This window comes from Mastigoproctus giganteus, chromosome 8, assembly GCF_048544385.1.
Source record: "Mastigoproctus giganteus isolate SK-2022 chromosome 8, ASM4854438v1, whole genome shotgun sequence".
Classification (NCBI taxonomy): domain Eukaryota; kingdom Metazoa; phylum Arthropoda; class Arachnida; order Uropygi; family Thelyphonidae; genus Mastigoproctus; species Mastigoproctus giganteus.
Window position 1 is genome coordinate 24,697,168 of NC_143582.1, and position 15,059 is coordinate 24,712,226.

The following is a 15,059-nucleotide window of genomic DNA, read 5'->3' on the forward strand; positions in this document are numbered from 1 at the left end:
ATTTTACAAATATTAGAAAAAATTATTTAAAGTAAAAAAAAAACTTTATTGAAGCACACCACTTGGCAACAGTCAAGGTAATCAGGTGGAATTAATGACATTTAATAACTGGATTTTGTATATGAATTTCTGCCAATAATGACAGTTTTATGTCCATTGTCTATACAATTCATTAATTCAATACTTTTATTTGGTTTATAATAACTATAATTCTTTTGTAGGAAATTGGAAATACATCACATGAAACTGCATAATAGTTTCACATGATGCACATTCAGTATATGGCAATATATACCATATGCAACTATGCTTTAACTTATATGCTGTTGTACATTACAAATGTGTCTATCAGGAACAGATGTTGCATCATTAAACCTTATTTTATTACAACTGTTTTCTTTAAATATTCTTAACCTAAAATATTATCTATACAGTAGTAGTGATGACAACTGATGCAAGAAATCAAGCTTATATAGATTCAGGCAAAAAAAAAAAAAATTCTATTTCACTTGTCCACCCCACCCCCAATGGTTTATATAGTTCTTCCTTGAATATATTAATTAATGTTTTTGTTTATACTCCGGCACAACCACCAGGTCAGTGGAGTTCACAATAAATCATCAATACAAACATTCAGCAGTCACAGGCTTGAACCCCGGTCCACTCAAAGAGCACTTGCTACTGCACTCACACTCCTGACCACTTGTCTACGTCAGGACTAAAAAAAATGTTCTTGTTTATACTCCAGCACAACCACCAGGTCAGAGGAGTTAACAATAAATTATCAATACAAACATTATTCATATTTAGCAGTCACGGGCTTGAACCCCGGTCCACTTAAAGAGTGCACGTTACTGCATTCATGTGTCTGACCACTCTGCTATGTGAGGCCTAAATTACCCACTTCCACAACACCAGAAGGGACTTTGTTCCAATAATCAATTACCCTCTGGCTGAAGGAATTTCCAAACATCCATCCTTCCTCAATTTAAATTTATATTCTCTTGCATGTAGTGTGAGCAAGAGGAAGGATTCCATCAGCATTGAGCTTACTCAACTCATTCAAGGCCTTAAACACCTCAATCAGATTGAGGTGTCTGCTAGCTTCTCTGCACTGCTCAGAGAACTTCACATCAGACTACACAATTAACTCCAGACCTCCCCCAGGACTTTTACATTCTCCACTGCCCTGAGTGTAGTACTACATAGATGGTACATAAATCTGGGATTACTGCTTCCCATATGAGGTACCTTCCCATATTAAACTTCAGCTGCCACTTCTCAGCCCATCTCCCCTATTTGTCTAGATCAGGAGTGGCCAACTTAATTTGTGATGCGATCTACTTTTTTCCTTCAAAAGGTGCCGTGATCTACCATCTCAAAAATTTCATTGCACAAGGTGCACAAATCGAGGATGACTGTATATTTAAAATTCGTCGTGATCGACCGAAATTAAATGGCCGATCGACTCATTGGCCACCCATGGTCTAGATCTTGTTGCAGTAGCTCACCGTAATTACTGTCGTTAACCATCCTGCCAATTTTTGTATCATCTGGAAATTTAGACATTAAGCCAGATATACCTTCATCAATATCATTAATAAATATTGAAAACAACAACAAGCCCAGCACTGAACCCTGGGGGACTCTGCTAATCACATTAGTCCAAGAAGAGCAGTGCCCATTGATAACCACTCTGTCTTCTCCCACTCAGCCATCCCTTTATCCATAACAGCAACTTGCCACACTGCTCCAATTTGTATAGCAATCTTTTCTGTGCAATAGTATCAAAAGCTTTTCTGAAATCAAAGTATATGATGTCAAAATTATTTTTTGTATCCAGTTCCTTTGTTAGTGCCTCAGTATCCTATCAGGTTGATCAGACAAGACTACCCCTTAACAAATCCATGCTGTGACTGCATTTCTGGTTTGGTGGTCCTGCATTACTTCTTTAACCAGTGACTCCATTACTTTCACTGGAACAGAAGTCAAGAAAACAGGTCTGCAATTACCAATGTCTCTCTTTGATCCTCCTTTGTGATTTAGGGATACATTTGCACATTTCCAGTCCATAGGGACATCCCCTATGGAGGTGAGCAAATCCCTAGCCATAATTATGAGTGCATCCCTGAATCTAGGAATGCTCTCGTAATTTATGTGCATCCCACGCATTTTTCTTCACTGCCACAAGTCTCATCAGATCATCTGATATGCATTTAACTGCATCTCTTAGTTGGTATAAAAGGCCTAGTAGCTTCTATGATAACATACCTGAATGATTCCCACTTAGAATTTGCTTTAGTAACTTCATCAGTTGGTCCCACTGAATAGAATTTAAAAACAGACCACTTTACAAAAGCAAGATCCCTTCCCTTGCCTTTGACAATAGTTTTAAACAAATAACCACATCAACACAATGATTAGTGCCACCTAATGGTTCTTTTATCTGCAGATTCTTAATGCAACAATGGTCACTGCTGATAACTAGATCTGCTTTCTCTTGTTGTCTCTCTAACATGCTGGTGTAGGAAACAGTCATCCAGTAAGTACACAAACATCTTGCTACTGTACAAGTGATCAACCCACAAATTCCAGTCAATTTCTCTGTACAATTTTTCATTATACTCATCACAATCATTAGGTCTATAACACACAAACACACTCCTACCCTCATTTTGTTTTCCCAGTGCTTATGTCACACCAAACTGACTCAACATTGCACTAACCTCCCAAGTCCACTGAATACACTGCCTTAGATTTTATGAGCTTTTTCACTAAGCTCATAACTCTCCCTCTGTTATGTCCTGTCTGTAAACATTGTACTGTACTCTCCTTATTTAAATCCTGAATCCCTTTCCATAATGTTGGTATTTTATCACATCATCAAATACCATAATGTTGGTATTTGATGATGTGATAAGTACTTCAAATTTATTTACTATACTCCTAGCATTAGTTTACATGCAAGTGTGTCTATAACAGTTTTTACTCTTAGTAACCCTAACACAGCTGATGTATTTGCTTCTTCCACGAGAATCCTCAGCAATTCTTAAAATCCGCCCACACCTTGCTTTCCAAGCTGCTGCTTGTTCTAACAGAACAAGAAGCAGCAAAAAGGGCCTATGGCTACTCGATCAATTGACCTGTGTATCCCCCCAAGCTAGCAGTTTTCTGACCCACCTAATACTGCCTTGATAGCATCAGCAAATATTCTTGCATCCTTCTATTTAAGTGTATCCCATCACTGTAAAAACTCTCCTGTTAACAAGCACAGACATACTGAGAAAAATTCTACCCCATGAGATATGCACAATCTCTGCAGGGCCAAATTGATTGACAAGGCTCTTATCATGTACCCCCTTCTATCATGTCTGAATACTAACTACACTTCCAATCATAACTCAACTTTTTTTTTTCAATGTTGTTCTGTACTTGTTCTATTGCTCTGAACTTAAATTCAGGGCAGCAGAACAAATACAGAACAATGTCTGTTAGAACAAGCAGCAGCCTTAAGTTCAGAGCAATAGAACTTGTTCTATTGCTCTGAACTTAAGTTCAGGGCAATAGAACAAGTACAGAACAACATGTACAACCATATCACCTTTCGTGCCCTTAAAAGATGACAGTTGCTCTAGCACATCAACTACTTTAGTCCCTGGCAGACATACCATAGTCCTATACCACCCTTTTTGCACAATATGTTTCCCATTTTCTGATAATCAAGTCATCAACTAAGATGTAATGCATCTTACTTAAAAAAATTGAAAGATATAAGAGGTAAGTGTTAGATATAAGAGATAAGTGTTACAGATATAAGAGAAGTGTTTTAGCACTAACATTAAGGATTATTTCTTGTTATGCAGTCAACTTGATCAACATCTAATGAAAAAAAAAAGTACTACTTGCATGTATAATATTATGTTTTCTTTTAACCTCTAAATAAAATACACTAGAAAAATTGGATCATTTGGCATCTTATTTCCTCTTTGTTGCACAAAAGGAAACATTCAAAAATGGGACATATGATCATTCTATACTACATACCTTTTTATTTCTTTAAGACAAGGCATGAGAAGGAAACTAAATAACCACATCAAATAATTGACAAAACTGGACTGAAATGTTAATATATCTGCAGATCAAAGAGACCCTATTCAATAAGAAAGTAACAAGTAGTTTATAATTATATTACTCTAGCAATACAGGCTAAGGGTGATTATGAATGGAAAGGCCCAAGAATGAAGTGTTCCTTACATATGTGAACACTAAAAGAAAATATGAACTACAGGACATCAACAGAATCAGTATCAATGACACCAAACAGTAAAAAATAAGTAAAAAACAATGAAAAGAAAAGAAGGCTGATTAGCTGAAAAAGTTATTTACATTTATATTCACACAAGAACATATTTTAAAGGCAGAGGAATGTCAGTTTGGGTAATAATTATGTCATTCAAATTTATGATAAGTATAAAAAACAATGGAGAAGCAATTATCAGGGCTAAAATAAAAATAGCACAAAGAGCAACTGATATCTATCTGGTTATACTGAAAGAAGTAACCTAGGCTGTCACCAAGGTAGTAAATCTTTTCTACAATAATAGAGGCAACTTAAGTTTTGTGAAAGTTATGAGCAAAAATCTTTATTTTTCTAGCAGCAGGAAAAATCAGGGAATGTATCATAAATTATGCACTGCAGGTTCACCCTAATAATAACAATGTTATAAGAAAGTCACAACATAATTCTGTTATGAAAAGACATGTCTGACCAATATGGTAAAATATTATGAGATGTCACAAAAAGAAATTGAATACAGAGAATAACTAGGAACATATTAAATGAAAGGAAAGAAAAATATATAGTAGTAGTAGTGGTATGTGATACAAGAAAGCAAGTGTATGAGCTTATGCAGCATCAGCCAAAAAAAACAACAAAAAAAAAAAAAACACACCATTCCCTCCAAATGCCTGTCCAGTTCCTCCTCAAATTTATTTAACCTATCAACTTCCACAACGGCAGATGGAAGTTTGTTCCAGCAATTAACCACCTGCTGGTGGTTAATTGCTGGAACACCTTTTCCCTGCTAGAAAAATTCCTATATATCATTCACAAAATCCCATGACCTGCCCTGGCAGCCTGTCTGCATTGCTCAGAAAACTTCATATCTGACTGCACAATTACTCCCAGGTCTTTTTCATTTTCTACCACCTCAAGTATAGTATCACACAGTTGGTACGTTTCTCTGGGGTTACTTCTACCCATATGGAGTACTTTGCATTTGTCAAGGTTAAACTTCAGTTGCCAATCTTAGCCCATCTGCCCAAATTATCTAGATCCTGTTGAAGTAGCACACTGCCATTACTGTCATTAACAACCCTGCCAGCCTTTGTATCATCTGCAAACTAGTGTTACACAAAACGATTAAACTAGGATTAAACACTTTTTTAATGCATGAAAGTACTGCTGAAACTGCAGCAAATATTTTACTTGAAAGGAACTACTGTCATCCATATGCAAACAATAAATAAATAAAAATAAGTAAAAAACACAATGATTAATGACGTAACAAATTCCACCAAAATGGTGCTATTGCAGTCTTAAGCAGGAAGATTATAACCTTTTCACTTTTCTATCAGCATGGTAGTTCACTGATAGGTAATTTTTTTTGTTTTATGCTAGGTAAATAATAATATAGAATATTTTGTAGATATAATAATATCATGACATGCATAATTTGGATCTTCTGCCAACCAGACAGAATAGCTAGCATCTCTTGGCCAATCATTATTAAAAAGACACTTTCTTAATCTTTTTGTTTACAAGGAGAAGATTATATCATTGATATGTTCAGCTTTTGCAAAAATGCTCATTTAAAAAATTAACATCCTTGCACAGGGACACTAAACCTAACTGTCTTGTCATATCTGTGTATAACACTAAAACCAAACCACATTGAGACATAGTAGCACACAAAAAACTGCTTTGCAATTGCATACACACAGGCATAGGTTGTGAAATTTGGGAGCATTTCCTGAGGACAAGGATGCAGTAGAAGCTGAATAATGCAGTTTGGCCAGGGCTGGTCCTCTAGAATTGAAAATAGCTACATATTGTAACAAATGTCCCCCCAAATCCAGATAAGGAGAACTCCTCCTGGCTGTCTTTTCTGACCAACATTATTTCTTTTATATGGATCCTGCAACTCTAGGACCAGTCCTAGGCCTGGCAGCAATGGTGCAGCACAATTTTTTTACTATGCATCATAATTGGACATTTTTACTACAGAGTTCTAACATAAAACAAACAATGCAAGGCAAGTATAGTTTACATCAGTGGCTCTTAACCTGTTTTGAGCAGTCACCTCCCATCCAATTTTACCAAGAGTATGGGACTTCACATCCCATACTCTTGTTTCAAAAATTGTGAATGAAATACATGGATAAAAAAAAATTAAATTTTGAAAATGTCATTTTGTGTAAAGCATCATTCTGTCCATTATAACAAATTTGAAAATGAACGGGAGAAAAAATTTGCATATTTTGGAACGCTTCTCACCCCCCTGGTTTATGTTAAATTTTGAATTTTTTTTTCCAACTCTTAAGTAGTTTTAAATAAATTTTAAAAAAAACCAGTCCTGCGGCAAAACAAAACAGCCATTTGGCAACCCTACTCTAATCTATAAATAAAATGCTTTGAGTTATATTTTTTTTCTACTTACAACAGTAATTAGCATTAGTAGAGGCATTTGATGCAAGAAAGCAAGCTTATGCAGCATCAGCCAAAAAAAAAAAAAAATAAATAAATAAAAAATAACCACTTCCACTTCACCCCTCTGTTCAGCTGAGCCTTAAACTAATTTAGGCTATCAACTTCCACGACAAGGGATGGAAGTCTGTTCCACCAACCAACCACCCGCTGGCTAAAGGCAAATTTCCTCACGTCTATCCTACATCTGTCCTTCCTCAATTTGAATTTATGCCCTCTCAGGTGATTATTCTGAGCAAGAGGAAGAATCCCATCAGCATTGAGCATGCTCAAACCATTCAAGGCTTTATACACCTCTATCAGATCACCTCGCTGGTGCCTAGTCTCCAGACACTGTAATTTGCAAAACTTAAGCCTTTCTTCGTAAGAGCACACCTTTGTTCCATTCACTAATCTTGTTGCCCTTCTCTGTACTCGTTCCAGCATCTCTACATCCTTCTTGAAATGAGGCCTCCAGACCTGTATACAGTACTCTAGGTGTGGCCTGACCATTGCCTTATACAAGGGAATAATCACCTCCTTATCCCTGCTAGAAAAATTCCTATATATCATCGACAATACCCATGAGCTACTCTTGCAGCCCGTCTGCACTGCTCAGAAAACTTCATATCTGCCTGCACAACCACCCCAGGTCCCTTTCATTCTCTACCACTGTCAGTGTAGTACCACAGAGTTGATACGTTGCTCTGGGGTTGCTGTTTCCCATATGTAGTACTTTACATTTGTCAATGTTAAACTTCATTTCCCACCTCTCAGCCCATCTGCTCAACCTTTCCAGATCCTGTTGCAGTAGCATAGTGTCAGTAGTGTCCTTGACAACCCAGCCAACCTTCGTATCGTCTGCAAACTTGGACATTAAGCTTGATATACCATCATCAATATCATTTATAAATACAGAAAACAATAATGGACCCAATACTGAACCCTGAGGGACTCCACTAATAACATTAGTCCACGATGAGCAGTGTCCATTGATTACCAATCTCTGTCTTCTCCCCCTCAACCACCTCTTTATCCATAGCAGCAATTTGCCTCCAATGCCACACTGCTCCAATTTGTGCAGCAGTCTTCCATGTGCAACAGTATCAAAAGCCTTTCTAAGATCCAAATATATAATATCAAAGTTATTTATTCCCTGCATCCAGTTCTTTTGTGACTGCATCATAGTATCCAATCAAATTGGTCAGGCAAGACTTCCCCTTAACAAAACCATGCTGTGTCTGAGCTATAACTGAAGTCTTGTCTAGATGATCCTGCAGTGCTTCTTTAACCAGTGCCTCCATTAATTTTCCGGGAACAGAAGTTAAACTAACAGGTCTATAATTACTTGTGTCGCCCTTTGATCCTCTTGGTGAATTGGGGTCACATTTGCACATCTCCAGTCCATGGGTACTTCCCCTGAGTCGAAGGCAGACTTAAGTCCAAGGAAGCTCTCATAATTATGGCTAAGGGTTTGCTTACTTCCTTTGCTGCCTCCTTTAATATAACTGGATAGATCCCATCCACCCCAGGTGCCTTTCTTGTATTTATCTTCAACAATTTCTCCTCCACTTTACTCTCAGTTATTACAAGATTCTCTAGCTGACTGCCAGAGTTGAATACACCTCTGGCATTCCCCTCGCTGAATAACTCCTCATGTGTGAATGTCGATGGAAAATATTCATTTAGTTTGTTAGCTACTTGAGCAGGATCATCAACGGTTGACCCATCGATATCAAGTGGACCAATCTGATTCATCCCCTTCCTTCTCGAGTTTACATAAGTAAAGAACTCTTTGCTGTTTTTCTTTGCATCCCTCGCCAAAGATTTCTCGTAATCTGCCTTTGCCTGCCTAACCTCCTTTGTAATTTGGTTACAGATCAACTTGTATCTATCATAGGCTTCTGTGTCACGTGTTAATTTGTATGTATCCCATGCAATTTTCTTCTCTGCCATATGTCTCATTAGTTCAGCTGACATACACGTAGGCCTAAACCTTGAACAATATTTCTTAGTTGGTATGTAAAGCCTAGTAGCTTCCAAGATAAGTTCTTTGAATGCTTCCCATTTTGAATTTGCTGTTGGTAACATCATCAGTTGGTCCCACTGTATAGAATTTAAATACTATCTCAGTCCATCGTAGTCGCCTTTACGAAAGCAATAACCCTTCCCTTTACCCCTAATGGTAGTTATCTCTTTGAGTAAATCCCACTTCAACACACTGTGATCACTGCCACGTAGTGGTTCATTTACCTGCAGATTCTTAATGCATGAAGAATCACTACTGATAATCAAATCAAGAGTATTACTCCCTCTAGTTGCCTCCCGAACATGCTGATGTAGAAAACAATCATCCAATAAATCCACAAAAGCCTTGCTAGTGTGTGAGTGACCAGCCCCCAAATTCCAGTCAATATCTGGGAAATTAAAATCCCCCATTATAAGACTATGATTTACTGGCCCACTATTTCCCTGTACAGTTTCTTATTATACTCATCAGAGCCATTAGGCCTATAGCACACTCCTACTCTCAATTTTGATCTCCCAATGCTTATGTCACACCAAACTGACTCGACACTGCACTGTCCAGCAATGTCGACTGGCTTCACTTCCTTGGATTTTATGTATTTCTTAACTAATAGCATAACCCCTCCTCCCTTCCTATCCTTTCTGTAGATACTGTACTCCCCAAATTCCAGTTCTGCATTCCTTATATCTGTGTGACACCACGTCTTTGAAATCCCCACAATATCTGCCTTTGATGTTTTGAGCAATACCTCAAATTCATAAAATTTATTTACTAAACTCCTAGCATTGGTGTACACGCAAGTATACATGCACCTGTTCTTTTTCTTAGCTACCCTAATACAACCCATGTGTTTATTTGTACCCCAATGATTCCCAGCAGTCTCTGAAATATCCTGCATCTTATTTTCCAGGCTGCGGCTCATTCCAATAGAAGCAGTGCAAGAATCACTTTCACCTCTGTCAGTGGCTACTGTTAATCTATTAGTCCTTGTATCCCCCCCAATCTAGCAGTTTTCCGACCCACCTAACACTGCCTCGATAGCATCAGCAAACATTCTTGCACCTTTTCTATTTAAGTGTATCCATCCCTGTAGAAGCAGTCTCTCCTGTTAACAAGTACAGACCAGGCTGAAAAAAATTCTACCCCTTGAGCCTTGCACAATCTTTCCAGGGCCGAATTGATCGACAGAGCTCTCATCATATACTCCCTCCTATCGTGTCTAGGCAGAATTGCAGACACTTTCAAATTCACCCCTAATTCACGGCTTTTTTTCAACAGTGACCTGTACTTGTTAAGCAATTCCGCCGGGCTCCTACTCTTAATATCATTAGTGCCAACGTGTACAACTATATCACCTTTTGTGCCCTTAAAAGATGATATTCGCTCTACGTCATCAACCTTTGCCCCTGGCAGACATACCCTGGTCCTGTTCCACCTATCCTTTTTACAAAGAGGAACACAATCAGTAAGTTTTATCAGTAATTATTCACTGTATCATGTGTACATTCAGTATTACTAGTAATACTTTTTGATGTGGTGGAATTATCTGAAATAACTGTATGGTACACCTATAAAGGAGAAAGCTTCCACAGGTTTGGTAGAAAAAGTATTCTTTGTAAGCAAAACTAACAATAAGCAACCTTCATGGGAGGTGGAAAAGAAAAGATGACGTGGTCCCATAAATTTGTGGTTAAGCTCTTCCTTAATGTAGAAACAATAGCTCAAACTAGATTTGCCAACATTAATGTTGATGCTGCTGTGAAGAAAAATTTTGGGGGTATAACAAGAGAAATTTGTGAGATTATAATTTTTTAATTAAAGTACATGTATTATTCCATTTAATTATTATCATATGCTAGTAATGAAACGATCCAAAAACTGAAGTAAACGATTACAACTAAAAATAATATTAATAAAAAAAAAAGTGAATTAGCTCATAGTAATGAACTAATTCACACATCAATGTTCTCTAAGTTATATTTTTATACTGTTTAGTGTGCTCTTGATTGTATTGCAGATTGATCCTAAGCCCCTTGTTTTGTGCTAGATAAATAATAATATAGAATATTTTATAGATATAATAATATCATGAAGCTATTTTCTATAAATTATCTTATAAATCATTTTTATTAGTTAAATAGCTCATTTCCTGCAAATTTAATATACTTTCTTTAACTACAAATTATTGTAAGCTCTTCTTGCTTCTTTGTATGGTATACCTACAAAAAAGTAACTACATACACTAGTAATAACAACTGATTCCAGGGTTTTTTTTTTTTTTTTTTTTTTTTTATGAAAATCCCAAACACGAGAGGTATTAGAACTTATAGTACTTAGTACCGTGCTTGGGTTGGAGGTTGAGAAGACGAAAGAAGATATCTGTTGATGCTAGACTTGAACTTCTGTAGACTGTAATTTTCTGGAAATACATATGAAGGAAGGTTGTTCCAGAAAATGGCAGTTGAATAAACGAGGAAGATGAAAAGTTGGTTCTGTGAGTTTGAAGTTGGACAGTAAAAGGATGTTGGCTGGTGGCAGCACGTGTTTGGACTGTTTTGAAAGAGAGTGGGAATTATAGAAGCCAATTCAGAAGAACAGTGCCCATGGAGTATCTGTAGAAAAGACGTGCAGCGGAAACAGTACTAAAAATCTATGAGACAGTGAGTAGACAGATTCTGTTATAGAGGAGTCATTAATTAACCTAACTGCCCTCTTCTGAATGGAATCTAGAAGCCTGAGAGAGGTTTTGGGGGCACCACCCCAGATGTGGGAACAATATTCCATGGTAGGGCGGATTTGCAATTTGTACAGAGTGAACATCTGTTTGGAAGAAAAATAATGCCGAGAGCAAAAGAGAAAACAAAGTTTTTTAGATGCAGAGGAAGCAATATTTGTAAAGTGCTTGTGCCAAGAGAGATTAGAAGTCAGGGTAATCCCCAAAAGAGATATCATTTTGCCTAGAAATCAGTGTCACCAAAGATAAGCACAGGAGCAGAGGAATCCTTTTTGCGAGATAGACAAGACTGAGTTTTAGAAGGATTGAAATCAACTAAGTTGTCTATATTCCACTGGAGAATTACCTGAAGATCGGCATTTAAGGAATTGGTAGCAGATTTTCGAGAATTTGAAGCTGATTGAGCAGAACAAGGTTTCTCAAAATGGAAAGTGGAATGCAATGTGCTATCATCGGCAAAACTATGGATAGGATTTTCAGTCAGCGGAAAAAGATCATTAATATACAAGAGGAAAAGAGTGAGGGAAACTGAACCTTGGGAGAACCAGCATTAGTGGAGAAGTTAGAAGACAGAGAGCCATCTACCATCACCCTCAGTGAGTGATCCGAGAGAAAACTGGATAACCAATTACAAAAAACAGTTGGCAAACCATAAGATGGAAGCTTGTTTTAGAAGACCATTATGCCAAAAGATAAAACTACTTTATACCACTCACCAAAGGTACACATCATTTCATATAATATGTGACCAAACTGTAACTGTTTCTTTCTCATAATAATAATATAAAAAAATGATTGACAGTGATTATTTAATTATATGGATCCATTAGCGCAACATGCAATATTTTTATTGAAAAATACACTAACCCAGAGAAATTTTAACCATCTGCCATTTTCTCAAATATGTTGGGAAAATGACAGTTGTTAATTTAATAATTAACTTAGAGGGGCGCACTGCTTACAAGTACAGCTCTCACAAAACACAAGTTCATCAAATCAAGTCCATTATCCTATCCATTAATTCTGAAATGGATTAATGGAGAGGATAATGGACACGTGAATTTATTTTACTCAGCTATATAAAGGAGACATTTTCCAAAATACGCACAAGTATCTCATTAAACTCATTTCATTTTTGCAATATTTTATTTTGCAGCACTTTTGTTTTTAACATATTTAATTAAGTTCATTGAATTAGTAGGGCATATGATGCATGAAAGCAAGCTTATATAGCATCAGCTAAAAAAAACCTTCCCATTTCACTCATCCATTCACTCCAAATGTTTGTCTAGTTCTGCCTTGAACTTATTTAAGTTGCTGACCTCCACTACAACAGATGGAAGTTTGTTACCAATTATCAACCACACACTGGCTAACAGTGAATTTCTGCACATCTATTTCACAATTGTCTTTCCTTGAATTCATGTTCCCTCAGGTGAGTAATCTGAGCAAGAGGAAGAATCCATTAGCATTGAGCTTGCTCAATCCATTCAAGGCCTTAAACACCTCAATTAGATCACCTCACAGGTGCCTAGTCTCCAGAAGCTGCAATTTGCAGAACTTAAGCCTTTCTTGGTAACACCAACCTTTCGTTCGACTCGCCAATCTCGTTGCCCTTCTCTGTACTCATTCCAGCAGTTCTACATCTGTCCTAAAATGAAGCCTCCAGACCTGTATACAGTACTCAAGGTGTGGCTTGCCCACTGCCTTATACAAGGGGACAATCACCCCCTTATCCCTGGTGGAAATTCCTGTATATCATTATGTAAAATTATTTACATAATGTAAATTTCAATAAAGCTATTCAATTTAGAGAAATTTTATTTACTTATATTAAGTTGAAATCATTGGGTGAAAACACGAATACTACTGTATTCACAAATTAACAGAATCCCAGAAGACATATATACTTCCTCCCCTAAAGTAATGGGAAGAATCCAGTCGTGTTTCCCTTACACAGATCTGTGCCTAGAAACTTGGCGAAACCTATAGTTGTTAATTGTCCTTTAATTCCGTGAGTGACTACTCTGTTATTGCATACTGAAAACATAAGAGCTTACGGAATAATCCTAGCAAAAAAAAAAAAAATAAATAAGGCATGAGGGCCATGCTAAAAGCTAACGTAACAAATAAGGCGTGGGTACCTGCTAAAATCTGTATGTAATATAAACAACGGTCATACGTCTTAGCATATGGCTTATAGTTACTCAACTGCTGTAAGCTTGTTGAGAAATGAACTTCAACTGCTCATTTATTCGTCGGGCCTTTTTAACAATTTGGAAGCAGAATGTAATACATCATAAAGATGCTGATTACCTAGTTTCCAGAATTAAAAGTTCAAATAATTGCGACTTCAAATTAATAAAGGGAGGTTTCTTACAGGATAAGATGTCATAGCCACTTCTTCTCTCTCAATATGGTAAAGCTGTCTGACAAAACTTAGAGGCTCCACGCACAAACCGATTGAAGGGTTAATAAAAAGTAAAAACAAAATTTACATCCCTTTCTTAAAGCCAACCCCCCTTTGAAAGAGAAATGTGGAAAATATTCTTATTTCAAACTTCCCCCCAAAAATAAACAAACACTTCAGTAACAACAGCGCTATCGCTTATTACGATTAAAACGGAACAGAATTTAAGTCAGTGATACTACAAATTCGTACCATAAATAGCCAACATATATTATCTCAATTCTTAGGAGTAGTTAATCTCAGAGTTATTCTTAGATATATTACGTAAATTGAAACATTTTGATAGTCAAAAAATTGATATAAAGAGAAGTTTCCTGTGTGATATTATTTGTTCTATATTTTAACACACTCTAGTTAATTTTTACCGTCGTGAGCAGCACAGTTCGTAGGTTCGTCATCCTCCTCACACCGGGTGGAAAAGAACTGAGTTCGATTCCCGTGGATGACGGCAAGCAATTTTTATGGACATTTTTCAGAACGTAGCTGAGTTAGCATTAACATTAGCAAAGGCACATGATGCAAGAAAGCAAGCTTATATAGCATCAGCCAAAAAAAAAAAAAAAAATGTAATTTCACCCATCCACTCGCTCCAAATGTTTGTCTAGTTCTGCCTTGAATCTATTTAAGCTATCAACTTCTACAACGACAGATGGAAGTTTGTTCCAGCAATCAACCACCCGCTGGCTAAAGGCAAACTTTCGCACATCTATCCTACAACCGTCTTTCCTCAATTTGAATTTATACCCTCTCAGGCTAAAAGCTATACGTAATAAATATGGGTACCTGCTAAAACCTGTATGTAATATAAACAACGGTCATGCGTCTATTCTGAGCAAGAGGAAGAATCACATCCACATTGAGCATGCTCAAACCATTCAAGGCTTTATACACCTCAATCAGATCACCTCGCAAGTGCCTAGTCTCCAGACACTGTAATTTGCAAAACGTAAGCCTTTATTCGTAAGAGCAACCCTTTGTTCCATTCACAAATCTTGTTGCCCTTCTCTGTATTCGTTCCAACAGCTCTACATCCTTCTTAAAATGACGCCTCCAGACCTTGACCTGTATACCTGTATGGTCA

At 37.0% G+C, this 15,059-nt stretch overlaps 1 protein-coding gene across 1 annotated transcript in view; it reads right to left on the reverse strand.

The window, feature by feature from the left end:
• Positions 1-14,119, reverse strand: part of LOC150081374 (c-Myc-binding protein-like) — a 54,909-nt gene extending 40,790 nt beyond the window's left edge. Inside the window, exon 1 of the mRNA XM_090379589.1 lies at positions 13,889-14,119. Within this exon, the coding sequence (XP_090235715.1) occupies positions 13,889-13,903 (15 nt within the window). The 5' untranslated portion in view covers positions 13,904-14,119. The remainder of the gene's footprint in view (positions 1-13,888) is intronic.
• Between the last annotated feature and the right edge of the window lie 940 nt (positions 14,120-15,059).